The 16,349-nt window shown below is 50.6% G+C and overlaps 2 protein-coding genes across 15 annotated transcripts in view; one reads left to right on the forward strand and one right to left on the reverse strand.

Annotated features, from left to right (window-relative positions):
- The window catches only part of VPS45 (vacuolar protein sorting 45 homolog), a 70,933-nt gene that overhangs the window by 49,029 nt on the left and 5,555 nt on the right, over window positions 1-16,349 (reverse strand). The window contains exons 8-14 of one of the 11 annotated variants that reach the window (XR_008202056.1): window positions 15,991-16,125; window positions 15,515-15,628; window positions 14,713-14,880; window positions 11,053-11,211; window positions 10,243-10,351; window positions 9,324-9,444; window positions 4,329-4,901 (exon numbers count right to left, since the gene is read on the reverse strand). The exons of 5 other annotated variants lie outside the window; for them this stretch is intronic. Coding sequence is in view for 4 of the 6 variants with exons in the window: in XM_052665380.1 (XP_052521340.1) it covers window positions 9,233-9,444; window positions 10,243-10,351; window positions 11,053-11,211; window positions 14,713-14,880; window positions 15,515-15,628; window positions 15,991-16,125 (897 nt within the window). In the remaining 2 variants the exon portion in view is untranslated. Of the gene's footprint in view, window positions 1-4,328; window positions 4,902-8,052; window positions 9,445-9,539; window positions 9,848-10,242; window positions 10,352-11,052; window positions 11,212-14,712; window positions 14,881-15,514; window positions 15,629-15,990; window positions 16,126-16,349 lie in introns of those variants that run through there. 5 more of the 11 variants (XR_008202057.1, XM_052665379.1, XM_052665380.1 and 2 more) reach the window with 5 other exon arrangements.
- LOC128072010 (sperm-associated antigen 4 protein-like) overlaps window positions 1-16,349 on the forward strand; it is a 57,222-nt gene that overhangs the window by 14,758 nt on the left and 26,115 nt on the right. The window lies entirely within an intron of this gene.

Raw genomic sequence — 16,349 nt, forward strand, 5'->3', positions numbered from 1 at the left:
GATGCGTCCCCAGCGGGGACTTGCTGGCCCTCGCCGACAGCCCGGCTCCCTGCGGGGCACTTAGGTGCCGTGGGGCGCCTTGCGGTCGCAGCCTTTCTCCTCGCCATCGCAGCGAAGATGAGCCCTGGAAGCGGCACGTCCTCTCAGCACTGCCGTCCCAAAAGCTCTGAGCCCACTGGGGCTCTGCCAGCTGCAGCCCTTGGCGGGCTGTGATGTCACAGAGGGCAGCTGTGATGTCACAATGGGCAGGGGCACAGCCGGCCCATGAGCAGGGCGCGCCCAGCAGCTGGGGGCATGGAGGGCGATTTCGTGCTCCCCACTCCCTCTGGACCCGAGAGGAGGGCCGGCCACAGTTCAGCCTCGGGTCTCCCTTTGACGCACAGAAGCATTTCTTCATCAAATCACAGGATCTCAGCACCTGAGTTGGGTCGGAAGGCACCTCCCAGCCCCCCCAGCCCCACCGTGATGTTCGGACTCGCTTGGATACTCAAGGAGGTGATGGAGGGGTTCGGAACACGTTTCCCTTTTGGACTCAAGGGACGGCCTACAGACAGAAATTGCTGTGGACGTTCTCCAAGCTCCCACCCCTTTCAGGCCCTACCTCCTGGCCACATGCGACACGCTCCCTTTCCCCACCTGCCGAGGAACTCGGGGGATCCATTCCCGGCTCGCCCACCACGTCACCCATCCGATGCCTGACAGCCTCCCTGGCGGCCTCGGTCCAACTTCTCTCTACATTCTGAGCGGTTCTCTCCGACCTCCTGGCGCCTTTGGTAAATAAAACTCATTCCGAGGTCACCTTCAGCAGCCGAGTGGCGTCTCGCTTTTGTAAGGACACCCCCTTCTCCCGCAGTGTCCCTTCATCCCCCCGGGACCCACCGGGCCTCCCGATCCCACCGGCCCACAGGTACGCAGCACGGAGCCCTGGCAGCCCGAGTGCAGCACCGCTGAGTGCCAGCCCTTGGGGACGCTGCCACCTCCCCTCCCAACCAAGCAAGCAGGAACCTCCTGCAAACCGTAACGATGGATTTCCTCAGCACCAAAGCTCCGCCAGCCCCCCGCGCTCCCACCCTCCATCCCCGCAGTGACAGCGCTGCAAACAGCCCCGGACTCCCCCCGCAGCACCAGGGCCGGACCGGGGGGCCGGGAGGCTGCACGGTGCTGTCTGAGCTCTGCAGTCTCCTGTGAGAGCCGGGAGGAACAGGGAGCAGAGCTGCGCTTCCAGCACCGACGCAGCACGGAGCCAACTGCTTTCCATGTCCCTGGGATATCCATGGGATATCTGTGGGGCATCTAGGAGGTATCCATGGGACATTCATGGAGTATCTGTGGGACATCCACGGGGTATCTACGGCGTATCTATGGGGCATCCGTAGGGTACCTATGGGGTATTCAGGGGGTATCCGTGCGGCTTCCATGGGGAACCTAGGGGGCATCCATGGGGTATCCCTGGGCTATCCGTGGGGTATCCGTGGGGTATCGACGGGGTATCTATGGGGTATCTGTCGGGCATCCATGGGGTATTTCTAGGGTATCTATGGGATGTCCGTGGGGTTCCTATGCGGTATCCATGGAGTATCCATGGGGCGTCCATGGGCACCCATGGGGTATGTGTGTTTGCGTGTGTGTGAGCCACCGTTCCTTGGGATGTCTGTGGGGTATCTATGGGGTGTGAGTGCGCTTTTGGGCTCTGCTCCGTGGGATTTCTGCGGGGCGCCTCGTTTTCTCTGGGCGCTTCGACCTCCCCAAGATGGCGCCGCGCGCGACGCTGCCCCTGTCCGTCCGCCTGCGTCCTCCCCAAGATGGCGGCACCTCGCTGCCCGTGTGGCACGCCGACGTGTTTCCGGCGCGAGGCCCCACCCCGCTTCCGGCGCGTTTCCCATCGTGCACCGCAGGGCGGTTGGGGTGAGCGCGTTGAGATGGCGGACGTTGTGGGTCAGTGCGAGCCGAGCGGTGAGGAGTTCGCCATGGACGAGGACGGCGACGGTGAGGGCGGCCGAGGCCCGGCGCGAGGGCGGGCGGGCGGTGCGGCTCTGCTCCCGTTCCCCGCTCCCGGAACGCCCCGCCCCCGCTCGGGCTGCCGGGCCCTGACCGGCCGTCGTTCCGCAAAGAGCTTCCATAAGTGGAAGGAGAAGGCCAAGAAGCGGAGAGGCCGCGGCTTCGGCTCGGCTGAGGGCGGCGCTCCGTGAACCTCCGCGTCCCGGTGCAGCGCCGCGCCCTCGGGGCCGTGCGGGGCTGTGCGAGGTTGTGCGGGGCCGTGCGGGGCCAGACGGGGCTGTGGGGGGGGGCTGCGCAGGGCCGTGCAAGGCCCCGTCCTAGAAAATTATTCCGACGTTTCCAACAGCTTGGGGGCTCGTCCGGGATCATTATCGGCCCTTGGGGGTTTCCCCCACTACCCTGGACAGCATAGGTGCACCCCGCTGATTTCCGCGGTCCTGTCTGGGTGCTGAGGTGAGTCCTTGGGACGGCCGATAAGAAACCGAGACCGTTCTATAAGGACGGGCTCTGAGAAAGCCAAGGGGCAGGCAGGCACGGCGTGTTGGCCGTTGCGACCCGGTAGCTTCGTGCACGTGGAAAGTGAAAGTGCTGTTTCTGCGCTGAGCGTTGAAAAGGGCAACTAAATCTAAAATCTAAAACTAAACTAAATCTAAAGAATTAAGCTGCAACATATCCTTAGAATTGGCAAAAGAGCTGATGTGGGAAGTAAAAATACCACATACCTATTTGTAACACATTTTAGAAACATAGTTACCGAATCACCTAACAAATACTTTCTGGCACAGCTGCAATGGATTGTGAATGTTCTAAACAATATGGGTCTAGTATTCTGAGCCAGGAAACAGTGTAAGGTTGTTCATTAGGCCGGCAGAAGCAAATACATTTCCCAGGCTTTCAAGGAGTCAGGGCCTTTACACACAGCAGAAAGAACCGTCTTCCCTTCCCTGTCTTCACTCTGTGGGAATGTTGGGATGCCATAGACAGGCTCCAAGATGCTCCCCTCCATCCTCCTTCCCAGCTTCTCTCTATGCAAGGACAAATGAATGACCAGAACAGTGACCCAATGTGACGGGGCACAAATGTTAGGGCGTAATTAAACAATTGAGGCTGTGCCTGTGTTTATGTTGTGAAACTGTCATCCGAAAAGTGATGACCAAAGGTTGGTTAAGAAAGCAGTTGTCAGAAGTCAATAAACCAATTGAGACGTGTGTGTATGACAAGCAAAGATTTGTGTCTACTCGGTGTTTGTCTGATTGGTGAAGCATCGCCAAAGAGTGCGAACCTGCAGCACTCAGCCAGTGAGGGACCAGGGGAGAACGAGATCAGCGGCGGCAATAGGGATAACTGATGGAACGCTGTTTTCTCGGGGCTCTCCTGCTCGCAGGAGGCCGCCATTGCGCTTGCGAATAAAATGTGCTCCATCAGAGAAACCGTCCTAGCAAACTATTTGGGTATTTCCAACAATCCCAGGGTGGAACTTTACTGCAGTATGTGGCTGCCACATACTGCCGTGTGGAGTATCCCTCCGAGGGCTTTCCCTCCGAGGGGCTCCTCAGAGCGCCGTTTCCATTCTCCAGTCGCCACGGACTTTGCCCAGCAGCCACGACTTCTCTAAGGAGCTGCAGAGCGGCTCAGCGAGCCCGGAGTCGGCCGGCTCCTCCAGCAGCCGGCACGCACGGCGCCGGGCCCCAGAGCCTTGGTCAAACGCAGCCGTCAGCTGGCCCTGCGACCGCCACAACTGTGTGCGTTCGGTGCGCTGCCCCAACCCGACCCGGCGAGCGGCGCCAAGCGGGCAGCCTCGCCTCTGCCCCTGGCTGGGGCTGCAGGCAGGGCTGTGGCTCTGCCCGTGTCGCTGCGCGATGCCAGCCGCCCATCTCTCTCTCTGACCGCTGGGCGTGCCTCAGCCTGCCCATTTCCTCTCGCGGCCTGGAGATCCCGCAGTTCCCCGCAGCCAGAGCTCTGGGCGGCTCGGTGGCTCCTCGGAGCTCCGTCCGGCTGCCCGTGTCAGCCCAGGAAGGCTGCGGCCCCTCCGCCTGGCTCTGTGCCTCAGCCCGGCTGTTGCTGAGCGCTCGCCGTGTCGCTGTCAGGGGAGCACCGGCGCAGGGCTTTGGGAGGCTGGAGAGGAATGAGGAGCTGCCCCCCCCACGAAGCTGTGCCCCATCTCAACACAGACGCGGTTCGAGATGATGTTGATGTTTTTATTTTTTGGTCAATAAGTCCAATTACAGATCTGACAAATGCCAATTTCAGATCTGACAAATGCCAATTTCAGATCTTCCAAGTCCAATTCCAGATCTGACAAATGCCAATGTCAGAGGTGACAAATCCACCTGTGAGCAACTTACTGCAGAGCCTCCTTGTAACGTACAAGAGTTAGAATGGAATCCTCTGCAGAGAAGCCCACATGATTACAACACGTTCTATCAGATGCCTTATGCCAGCACTCTCTGGACACAGTGGCAAGTGTCCTTGTGCACGGCTCAGCCATGCAGCCCGGAGCACGGGACGCGATTTCAGTCTGTGCTGCATCAGCTTCCCTTACGGAGACTGGGATTCCGTGTGCTTGTCTCCCTGCAGAGCTACTCTGTGTCTCCTGTGCAGGAACAGGCTGTGAAATTTGCACTGCCGCCTTAAGACAAGCAGGTTATATACAGCAAGCGCACACCCAAGTTGTGCAGGTTCAGACATCTTGCTCAGGCAGACTGAGGGCTCTGCCCTGCAGCGACAGCATGAGCCACTGAGCAGCCCCAGAGCACAGCAGTGCTGCACCTTGTCTTTTTGCCTGCGTTCAGGCAGGCCGCTCTGAAAACTAGATGCAAATGTGCCCAAGTCTCTTGGGAACGGAAATCAAAGGGAAGGCGAAGCACAGCAATGAAGGGATCTGATAAGCAGCTGTGGATTGTCTGAAAAAAAAAAAAAGAATCATATTGACAATCCTTACAAACCCATTTTTATCACAGTACGTGTAAGAGATGTGGCATGTAGGCGATGCACAGCTCTTAGGGAGAATCCCTTTCAGGTAAGGAAGTCTGCAGGTCAGTATGGAGCTTCCAGGTAAAGACGTCTTTACTAACTGGATCACAGGAGCAACAGGGAAATGAAGCAGGCAGCCTATTAGCAGCCTGAAGTCCACACCATCGACCTCCAATGCCATCATTTATGCATTTTGGGTTGGAACTTTAAGAGACCTGAAGATTTCAATGCAGAAGCTGTGTGGCCAGTTCCCATGCGCTCCTCTGAAATATCACAGAATTGTAAAGGTTGGAAAAGACCACTAAGATCATCAAGTTCAACACCAACCATCCCCATGTGTCCACTTACAGAATCACAGAATCATTAAGGCTGGAAAAGACCACTAAGATCATCAAATCCAACCGCCAACACATCCTAACTACCAACCCATCATCTTACCGTGAACCAGCCCACGAATCTGCCATCATCTACCATGTCCCAAGACACCTCTCCTGCTCATTCTCATCACAGGGAGCACTCCCAAGTCCCGAGGTCACAGTTTCCCTCTAGGACACATGATTGGTGTTGGATCTCCACAAGTGAGGTGGCTGTGCATTAGCAGCCCAGTCACTGCACAGAGACAAGGCTTGGCTGAGGAAGGGAAACTGTGTTTCTCGCTTATGCAAAGCCCAGATGCACAGGAGGGATGATCTGAGAGTTTTTCAACCTCAAGGTCGAGAACAGAGAAGTGTCTTATGAAGGGATCTACAGATGTGTTAAAATAGGTTTGAAAATGATGACAAATCACATCAAGCTAAAGAGGAACTAAGTACACGCAGGAGAAGCAGCAGCAAATAATGAGACCATTCCGGTCGGCACCCCAGCTCTCCTCCACTACCTTAAATGAAAGCAGGAGCAGCCTGATAGTGCCAGGAACAGCCATACTTCATGTAGCACTGATGAGGATCACATATCAAACTGCTAAAGGGAGGCTGAACTAGGAAACCCTACAGATGGAAGTTCAGGGTGGGTTTTATACGTACACACATATATGTACACACATCAACAGCAAGGAAAAAAAGCCATATATATATACATATACACACATATGAACACACATGTATATAAGCCACGTGAAAAACATCTCAGTGTTCTCATGGAGTGCCCAGGGAATGATTGCTTCTATCATGGGCAAACAGTAAGCAACTTTGGAACAGGAAGAAACCCCAAGACTGTTGTTACAGGATTAGTGGGAAAGCAATCTGCAGGAACGCCACCTCCAGCTGTTGTGCTCCTCAGCCCCAATCTGTGGCTATGTATTTCCTCGGGTTAACTGCCAATTTAACAGCTAAATGCTTGAGCATTTCACAGAGGAGGATAAAGCAACTGCCTCGAACAAACAAGGACACTGCCAGAGTTTTGGCTTTAAAAAAAAAAAGCCACAAAACAGCAATCATACGAAACCCAAGATAATACGCATGATTTAACAATGGCACTACTTTCCACCATCTTTAGGGCGGTGTTGTGTGAGCTCAGATAAAAAAGGACACAGCTGAGTGGTGCCACACCACACGCTGCAAGCTGATGTTTCCAAAAAAGGAGATTTTATATTTGCTGCCTAAGGAGACTCCTCACCCATCCCTTCAGATGTGTGTCACGTTTATAATGGTGAATTCTTCCCAATTCTTCCTCTCCTCAAGCAGTCAAGAGCAACTCCCCCTTCAACAAAATCACAGGTGAAAGATCACACTCGGGCTGTAGGTCACAGCACACCCTGGATCACTGGACGTATCACTGAGTTCTCATGGAAAGCACCACCAGGCCTTGGTCTGCCAGGACAAATGCCCTATTAAGAGAAATTCCCAGGCAATCCCAAAGCATAAACAAAGCAAAAATGCCACCCAAAGGGCACGCTTTGCAGAGCCCAGCCAGCGCTCTAAATGTGTCACAAGCCTTTGGAGGATCTTCTGCAGAGCACAGCGCAGCTGGGCTCACACGGATTGCTGCAATGGGAAGGAGCTGTAGGAACTTTCCCTGCTGGTACTTTCCAGCTGTAAGGTAGAGGGGACTGCAGGCTTATGGCCTGCTAGAAAAGGACAGCATTTAACAGAGCAGGAAAGAAAAGGAAGCAAAATCAAGCAGAATTGCTTATTGCTCTCTCCTAGGAACCCTGCTCACTGCTTTGCAGATTGCCTCTCCTTCACCGCTGCCAATTTCCACAGATGAATTTGGACCATGAGCTTTTCCTTCCTCGCAACAGTGTGATGTTTAATACAGAAAGAAACAGTTAAAAAGAATCCTTTTAAATTCTCTGCTGTTGAAGCAACTGCCTCCCTTTGATCAAAAAATACAAAGCGTTTTGCCCCAACCTGCTGCTGAACTGCTGCCAGTCACGGTAACACCATCCTCTGCAAACAGCGAGAAGGCAGGACTGCCCAGTTTGCCTCGGGCTGCAATGTAGTGAAAGTTCTGCAAAACTATTTAATGTCAAGTCCTCACCCAACTCATTTGGCACTACGGCAACACCATACAGCAGTTCTTTTTCTTCCAAAATTGACAGCTAGAATCTGTCTTTAGATGAGAACTCATTTTCATGGCACTTAATATTCATACCCAAGATACAGCACAGTGCTGCACCTCCGTTTTGAAAAGCAAATAAAGACCAGGCACAGAACTATTTTGGCACTGATGTTTTGTCAAAGCTACAGAACCTTTGATTCCTAGAGTTCTCATGTCTTAAGCTGAACAAGATTTCCCCATATGGGAACAGCCCCAACAACCACACGCTCTTCGACATTTAAAGAGGAACCTAAGTGAAACACAACTCAGCAGAACGCAAATGGATCCTAAGAATGAGAAAACAAAGGTCTGAAGACCATTTGCTTTCAGTTAGTTCAGAAGCAACCAGGGTCAGGGCTGCCTGGATGCAGGCTCTGCTGTTCTGCCCACTCTGTTTCAGATCCCATCACTCCATCTCTTTTCGTTGGGCTCCTTTCAAGGAGATGGAGGACGGCATTCTTCCTGCCATATCTGCTGCTAGGAAGGGGCCCTGATATCTCACACTCATTAAAACTGCCCATCCACCCTGTCCAAACTCCACCATTTTATTTTTTAAAGGAAAATTTGGAGTAAGGCGGGCAGGTTTCAGTCTACCAAGGACATACATCAACAAACTGATTCTTGTATGATTATAATTCTTTAATTCATAAACAAAGTGGTTTATATCCCCTGCCACCAACTTGGCATGGAATTTGGATCCTTCCCTGTTACGAAATACATTTTTGCTTTCCTCAGGTGGAGGCAGATGCCCCAAAGCAGGGCTAAGTGGGAAGACCAGTGTGTGCGTTATCTCAAAGAGCCAGACAGAACGATCCTGCTCCTCCCACCTACCTGACGCTGCTGCCCCTTGGTCCCCAAGCCCACTTCCTCCAGCTCCAAACAAACCTGCATATTCCATTTAGCTCAGACTTCCCTGCAGTAAATGCCACAAATCTGGCAGTTGCTGATAAAAAGCCACTCATATGCAGGGTGTGAAGGGCACGATGACTGCTGTAATGCTGCAAGTAAAACCCTGCGGCATTCAGCGAACATTTGAGAAGACTGAGAGAACAGCTGTGCTGGTCTCACCACAGATCACCCAAAGGAACCGAAGCAGTATCAAGATCTTCCCCTCCAAGGACACTACTACTAGGAGGAATAAGACATGCCAGCCAGCATGCCGCAGAACTTAAGGTAACTTACAGAAAGGAAACTGAGATACCAAACAAATGGGTGATTTGTACAGAAAGCTGCTAAAGAACTTGTAGCACTCTCTACCAACTCAGTGCCTTCACTCTGAGGCCCACATTTATCTTCAATGACTTCACTGACAACAGGTTAGCCTAGATCTAGCAAAGTCAGCTAGAACCAGGCAGCCAGAGTTCTTTTCAATTACAGTTACTGGCCACAATCAGCAACATCCCATTCTAATCAGAAATAGTAACTGGCTCAGAAGGGAGAGTTAGCAGTTGGACTGTTTTTGGTTCTCTGCACGTAAACGCCAGATGGCACGGGCTGAAGTTAGGGGGCATGTTGAAATCCATCATGTGAACATCCTGGCAGCCTGGTGCAATGCCTTTATCCTTACCTAAGCTCTTACTTCCAGTGGGAATGTCATGTTTTGGTCAGCACTGAACATGGACAAAAGACGACTGTATTTCAGCTTTAACAGCCTGGCACCTACCTGACAGCTCAAGAAATACCTACTTGCTCAGAACATTTATTTGGCAAGTCTGAATTTTTTTCACCTATGGGCAAAGAATAAAGGAAGTGGGAGCACAGGGAGGAGCAGACGTTTTTCAACTCCAGGTGCTGCCCAGCAAGACCCCACATACCTGTCACGGAGCGTGTTGGGACCCAAGTAGGGGTACTGGCTGTCCTTCAGTTTTCCTTTGATGAGCTGATCCAGTGTTTCTTGAAGGAGAGGCTGGTGTTGTGCGTACACATTCTCAACACCCCACAGTGCAAAAGAAGCTCCCATTACGAATAAAGGCAGCATGCTGAAAGAAAGCTGATCAGCAAAGCCACACTCAAAGAGCCCCAGCATCTGATGGATATAGCAACTATTAACCACTGAGTCAAGACTCAGAGGGGCTTTTCAGCAACCAACTTCCATTGCCTAAAATGAGAATTACACCTCAAACGTTCAGTGCACTTACTATTAGACCTCTAAAAAGCTATTGAACTCTGTGTCATGGTTTTATCGCTCTTTGCATCGGTATTCTACATTCACAGCACCATGCCAGGGTGGGAGCTGAGGAGTTCATGGGGCAGGTCCGTGTTCTGAAGAGAAGAATGAACTACAGCTTCCATGGGCCAGGAAAAGACTCAGCACCAGAAGACTTCATTTTGTTATTTTCTGTCTTCCGGCAGGAGGGAAAAGTCAAAAGAATGGAGAGGTCACGCGATCTCTGCCTCTTTCCAGCTCCCTGGTGGTCGATGCAACATCAGAGACTCAGTACCAAAAACTCTCTTTCATTCATTTGATTTATTAGCTTCAATTCCAATTAGTTCGCATTTCATTAAGGTTTCTTCCTTAAATCACTGCCGCTGGGTTTTTTTGTTCCTCTTTTATCTGAGCCCACCCCCACCACCACCCTTCTGGCCACTGAGCCACGTAGGCCCCTGTGAAAGAGACAGACCCAGGCCTAGAACATGAACACCTCTGAAAGCCAGAACGCACGGCTAAGAATCCTGCCCCATTACTGGAGCTTTGACTAAAGCTGTCAGTATTTCATCTACGGCAGATCCATACCTTCAGTCCTTTGAGGAACTGTTTTGTGATGGCCACAGCATCCTTGGGACTGAACAGGTCGCTGCCCCGGACCCGTTTCCCTCCATATTCCACAACAGCAGAGACCAGCTGTACAGAGAGAGGCAAAACCAGAGTGCTGTTAACCTGGGAAACAAAATTTCACACAGCTGTCCTATCAGGTTCAGTGAAGGTACTGGAACAATGACCAAGAAGTCAGAGAGAGGAAAGAAGGAAGAGAAGTGTTCTCTGAACACAAGAAGCCATGGCACTGCCTGCATAAGGAGAAATGCTTTCATTCCCACAGTCCTCTGCAGTGACAGCAGATCAGAAGATGAAGATACAGTGACATTATCCTGCCCCTCCACCTCCTCTCCAGCTGCTCACTACATTTGCCAAGCTCTGCCACCCTCTCCCTCCCAGCCAAGCCCCCCCTTACTGTTTTGGTTAAGTCCCTTGCTACAGCTATTGCCTATTCGGCAGGAGGTGGAAGAAGGAGAAAGGAAAAGTGCGTGCCATACACCAGGTCTAGACTCCTGCCAAACACACCATCTCTGCTTTGTAGAATCCTTCATGATATCACTGATTTTGGAAATGGACACTAAGTAATTAGCGATGCCTTTAACATCTACAGGCCCCAGCCAAGCTCCGTGCTCTTACTGAGAAGTGTGGTGCAATTCAACAGAAAAAAAGTATTATGCTACGTTAAGGCAAGCAACAGGCATCCTCCAGAACTAAGAACAATCCGACACCTGTGTCTACCTGTGTCTGCCCCGCTCATTCATCCAGCAGAAGGAGAAATACTGCATTACCTTTCGGTATCTCTCAGAAACACCCCTATTCTTGAGATCTGCCATCAGCCCTGGCAGGCTGTTGCTGCTGTGCCGCTCGTAGTGCAGGGCATAGAGCATCACCAGCCGGGCAGCATCGAGCTCAGTCACCTTGGGGTTCTGCAGGAGGCGCCGCACATTCTGCAACAAGATACAAAGTGGGATTAATGGAGAGGCCTTCAGAGCACATTAAATCAGATAACATCAAGCCCATTGCTTAGTAACAAAATTGCAAGCAGGGGGAACGCAGGGAATTAAGCGACCATAACCAACAGACCTGAGCTTCTTATATGCTCTTTGTTTAGATTTACTGCAGTATAATGGACTGCAAGTTGTTTTCATGACTGGAATCCCCTGTAATTCTCTGTAACTCTCATAATGAGCTTCACAGTGAGCCCAGCTCAGTGCACTCCTCCCAGATGGGGTCGCAGAAGCTTGCAGAAACCTTTAATCTTTGCCCTTTCCTTTTCCAACCTGAATACAGCAAAAGCTGGCCCACAGGTTCCATCGTAATATCAACCATCAAGGAAAAAGTGCTAGCAGAGCTACAGTTTGTTTTGTTGTGGAAGGTGTGGGAATGAAGCATCGAAGTCTCAGACAATCTCTGGATGTGAGAAGTGTGGGCTGGGGGGAAGCAAACAAAGCACTTTGAAACAAACAAAGAATTAAAGCACGGAAAGGCAAAGAAAGATTACTGGAGAAATAAATACAGAAATCCACAGTTATTTACTTCTAACATGCAGATTATTCGTTTTTCTGCTGAACAGAACATGGCAGCATTGTAAACACAAGGACTGCACATCCCAGAGGCCACCAGCTAAAGCATTTCCAGAACAGACTCAGAAGCCCTGAGGCATGCCATGTTCCCTGCAGGGACTGCGGGCAGGACGTTATTCTATCTTGTCAGCTGACAGTTTGCCCTGTAAGTGCTACTCCTCGTCCTCACAACAAAAGCACTTATTTCCTCTCTGCAGCTTCTCAGTCGCTGCGCAGAGCCGTACAGTTGAGATACTGAAGTTAACAGAGGAAAAAACACCAGAGCCAAGTTGGCAGCTTAGGAGAGCAGTGGGAGCAACAGGCTCCTTAACGCCAAGCCTGGAGACGGATCTCAAGGAAGAGGCAGCACTGCTGTCTGCACCTGCAGGTTAAGGACCGGACTGCACTTCAGGGCACAACAAAGTCTGCAGTCCTCCCTGTGCTTAAAGCAAAACATCAGCCTGTATTGACTCAAGTGTAAGAGAGCAGCAGAGCTTCCAGTCGTACAGCGATTGAAACGGCACTTCCAAGACAGGGACAGAACCAGCGAGGAGGATTTTTTCCATGCTACAGCAGAACATGACCTTCAAACACTCCAAAAATCCCAGCACATCTTGGCAACATTCTCCCAGCCTCCCAGAACAGAGAGGCAGCACGGAAATATTCAGTGAACAGCTGTGAAACAATACTGTAACAGTTGTTACCGACCGAACTGATTCAGCTGTGTTTGTTGCCATCCGTTCCACTGATGCAGACCAGTTACAAAAACATGGGGTAAAATCCTGGCTGCTCGCTGTTCACTGAAGCTAACGAAGAAACTCTTCTTGCGGTCAGGGATTCACCTGCCAGGGTGAGGGCAGAGTCCCACAGCGATGCCTGCTTGCCACGTTCTGGATCCTGTGCTGGCAGCACAGTGGCAATGCCTCTATAAGCGGGAAACTTGTAAACAGAAAAGCTGTTGTCCATCTAAGGAGATGGGATTCAAAACCTCCCATCCATCTCTCAAGGCTCATGTGCAATGTCAGGATTAATAAGAGACCAGGAAAAGAATAACCAAAAGGTACTGTTCTCAGGGGCCCCAGGCCACCACAGAAATTAACAATTGCTGAAGTTACATCAGTGGGAGAACAATTCTGCCTTTATTTTGTGCACTGGTTATTCTTCATTGTGTCTGTGGCCTTGCCCCTTCGCTGCCATTAAGAGACTGCAGCAGGGAACAGCCTGGGGCACTGCAACTAAAGAGATACCGATCTCTCATATAGAAAGATACCACTTCCATTTTTGCATTTTGCATTTATTCTCTAGCTGCTATTTGGTTTTCAGTCCCTCTCAGTTGATAGAAACACAACACAGCCCTTTAGGCATGCAGCTGTAAAGAAATGCAGGCAGCCTATGTGCCATAAAAACTGCAAAACACCACTCAGTGCAGACCTGAATTAGGTGAGCCTAGCTAACAACCTTACCACCACTGCATGCCACTCAGTGGGGGTGCCCTCCCTCCATCTCAATCCAGCTTCCAGCACTGCCATGTATTCCTCTAACCCTAAAGCTGTAACGTGCAATTGCTCCACCTCCAGAAGTTCACGTCAGCCCTTCCTCCAGTGAATCTGAGGTAACCGACTACAATAAAAACCAACATTTTTTCAAAATGGATCCCAATGCCAAGCACCCAGGTTTCAGCACTCAAACTCTGTGCTGCAAACTCTTCAGCAGAGCATCTGCTTGTAACATCAGAAACAAAGATCACAGACCGACACGGCGTCCTGACAGACTAGAAGTCAAACATTTGTCTTTTAACCTGCACAAGAAACCTAGAAACCATGACATAGCAAGAGAGCATGAGGGGTTGTGCTCAGCAAATGCATTTTATGGTTACAATCCCACTTCAATACTTGGTCAACAAAATTCTACCAAATATAAGCTATCAAGTCCCATCTGTATGCTGGTAGATCCATAGAGCTGTGATGATTTCAGCACGTCTATGCTGATTTACATCAGCTCAGGATCTGGCAATAGACAGCAGTGCTCAAAGAGCTGATGTTATCACTTAGCCACCCACCTGGACAACAGAGTAACAGAGGTCAAGAAAACATGTCTGTCAAATCTGTTCAAAATTCTTTTTATTTTCTAATCAACGTGTGAATGAGTCCATTATATGCTGTAACTTCTATCCCAGCTATAAAAAAATAAATGACTCGCTTTCTAATACTGAGTCAGTGGTTGAACTCTGCTATGATACAGTCACTCTTAACAATACTGCTATTTTCTCTGAATAGTCAGCAGCCACAATTCATCATTATTGACATACTGTCAGATATTCGGTCAGGTCATGGAATCCAACAAGGCAGCACAGGGTCAAAACTTCCGTCTAAACTCAGCTACAGCAGAAGTCTCTTGTAGGCTTTTTCAGTCCTCTCTGCCAAAGAAATCTTTTATCTAAAAGGCTTTTCACTGTTTTACACTGTTTTTTAGAAGAGAAGTAAAAGTCATCATCCCAAGGAATGGTCTGGTTTAGTTATGGATTCCATTTCTTCTCCTTCCCAACAAATACAAGAAGCTCCTGCATAGGGGTCCAAGTTTTGTTTTACTGGTGCCTATCCAGGCAGCTTGCCAGGTCCCAACCAGCCACCTACAATGAAGGAATGCTGTGCTGTGAAACGTAGACAGACTCTGCAAAGATGCTTCTCAAGCCAGTTATTAACTCTGATTCATCCCCATCGGAACTGAACAGGTAGGAGAAGAGTAATCCTTACGTCCCTACCCTGCAGGACATCTGCACGCAAAACTCCCCCTGATTTTCAGCATCAAACTTCCATCAGCAGGAGGCTGCCAGGAGCAAAACATCTGAATTCAAAGGACCGCAGCCAGGTTCCGAGCCCGAAGTACCTGGAGGGCGCTGGAATGGTCGCTGTGACAGGCCAGCTCCTGCTCCACCTCGGACACCTCCAGCAGGTTGCGCTCACCAACCAGTCGCGAGAGCTCTCCTACCACCGTCACGTGCTTTGACACCGTGCCTGACATCTTCTTGAACTGAGGGTAGTTCTCCACGAATGCCTGCGAGGGGGAAACCAGAGCGACACCTTCTTCAGAATAAAAGCAGCAGACAAGAGTGGTTTATACAATTTGTCACTGGGTTGTACAGATCCACTAATAAGCAAGACCGCTGCAAGTGCACGGATGGTCAGGCACCTCAAATCCAGAAAAAGACTGAAAGATTTCTCCAGATACAAGGAGATTTTTGGCTGTGCTTTTTGTTTACACCCAAAATAAAAGAACACATCAAGTAACTCCAGAGACACTGCCAGGATTCTTTAAATCGTCAGCAGCGACTGAATTAACAGACCCTGCTGTGGGCAGCTGCCAAGTGACCCAGCTCAGACAGGAAGTCTACACAGCCACACTGGGTTACGCCAAGTACCTGAACTAGAGCTTATCAACTCAGCTGGGGGGATTCTGGCTTCCAGCAGGCTCTAAAAGCAGCTCAGGGAGCAGACAGAGCAAGCAGGCTGTGCTGCAGCGGTGCAGAAAGGCCAACCCCAGGGTCTGGATCCCAGTAAAAAATACCGTGCTGAACACAGGACAGTGGTTCCTGCCCCACTGATCACTCACTGCAGAGGTCTGAACTGAATGCAGACTGCCAGCGTGCAGTCAGCAGTGACCTGCACTACCTGCCAAGTCCTGTCTGTACCTTCATATCTGCTATGGATTCCAGCTTCTGCTGCTCCTTAGGTTTCCTCTTCTGGAAATCCTCCATAAGATTCTTGATGTTACTGCCAATCTCTGCAAAGTTCAGGTACATGTTCTGCATGGAACAAGGAGGGCAGCTGAGAGAAAACCATCTGAACACGAGTTCTAATACAGCTAAGACACAGAGACACTCTGAACCCAAAACACTTCAGTACCACTGCAGATCACCTCATCTATTTGACACTCAAACTTGACCAAACAGCTTTGTGATTGGTCCAGATTTTATTTACAACTATCACAAAACCATGTTATTACACATCAGATACTGCCTGAACGACACAGTGACTTTCACCCTACATAAACTTTCCTCCCCTTAACATTCAAAGTCACTGAAGGACCGAAAGGTTCCAAGAACGGAACCTGACTCCAGCATTCAGCTACTCAGGGAGATCCCCACCGTAAGACACAGCCAGCTACGTTGGCGTAGAACTCGTCGTTCTCAGCAGACAGGACCACCTCTCGGAGATCCTTACTGATGCCCGGCACACGCGAGAGGTCAACGCGGTTGTTGTTGATGCCCAGCAATTCATGAACCATAGCCTGGTACGTCCACTGGCACATGGGGAGAGAGAAAGGCGAGCATTGGCTTCAGCACGGTACCACACTGCGCCGGAAAAGATTTCAGGCTGCTCAAGGTCATTTCCCATTCCTCCCGTAACAGGGCGGACTCAGAGGGTCTCCTCCTCAAACTTCTGTCAGAACATTACAGTCAGAAATAAATGCTGTTCCTATCACAAAGGCATCTCAGTGTCAGAGGTGCTGATGCCAACACGTAG

This window comes from Tympanuchus pallidicinctus, unplaced genomic scaffold (assembly GCF_026119805.1).
Source record: "Tympanuchus pallidicinctus isolate F22 unplaced genomic scaffold, pur_lepc_1.0 scaffold65, whole genome shotgun sequence".
Taxonomy (NCBI): domain Eukaryota; kingdom Metazoa; phylum Chordata; class Aves; order Galliformes; family Phasianidae; genus Tympanuchus; species Tympanuchus pallidicinctus.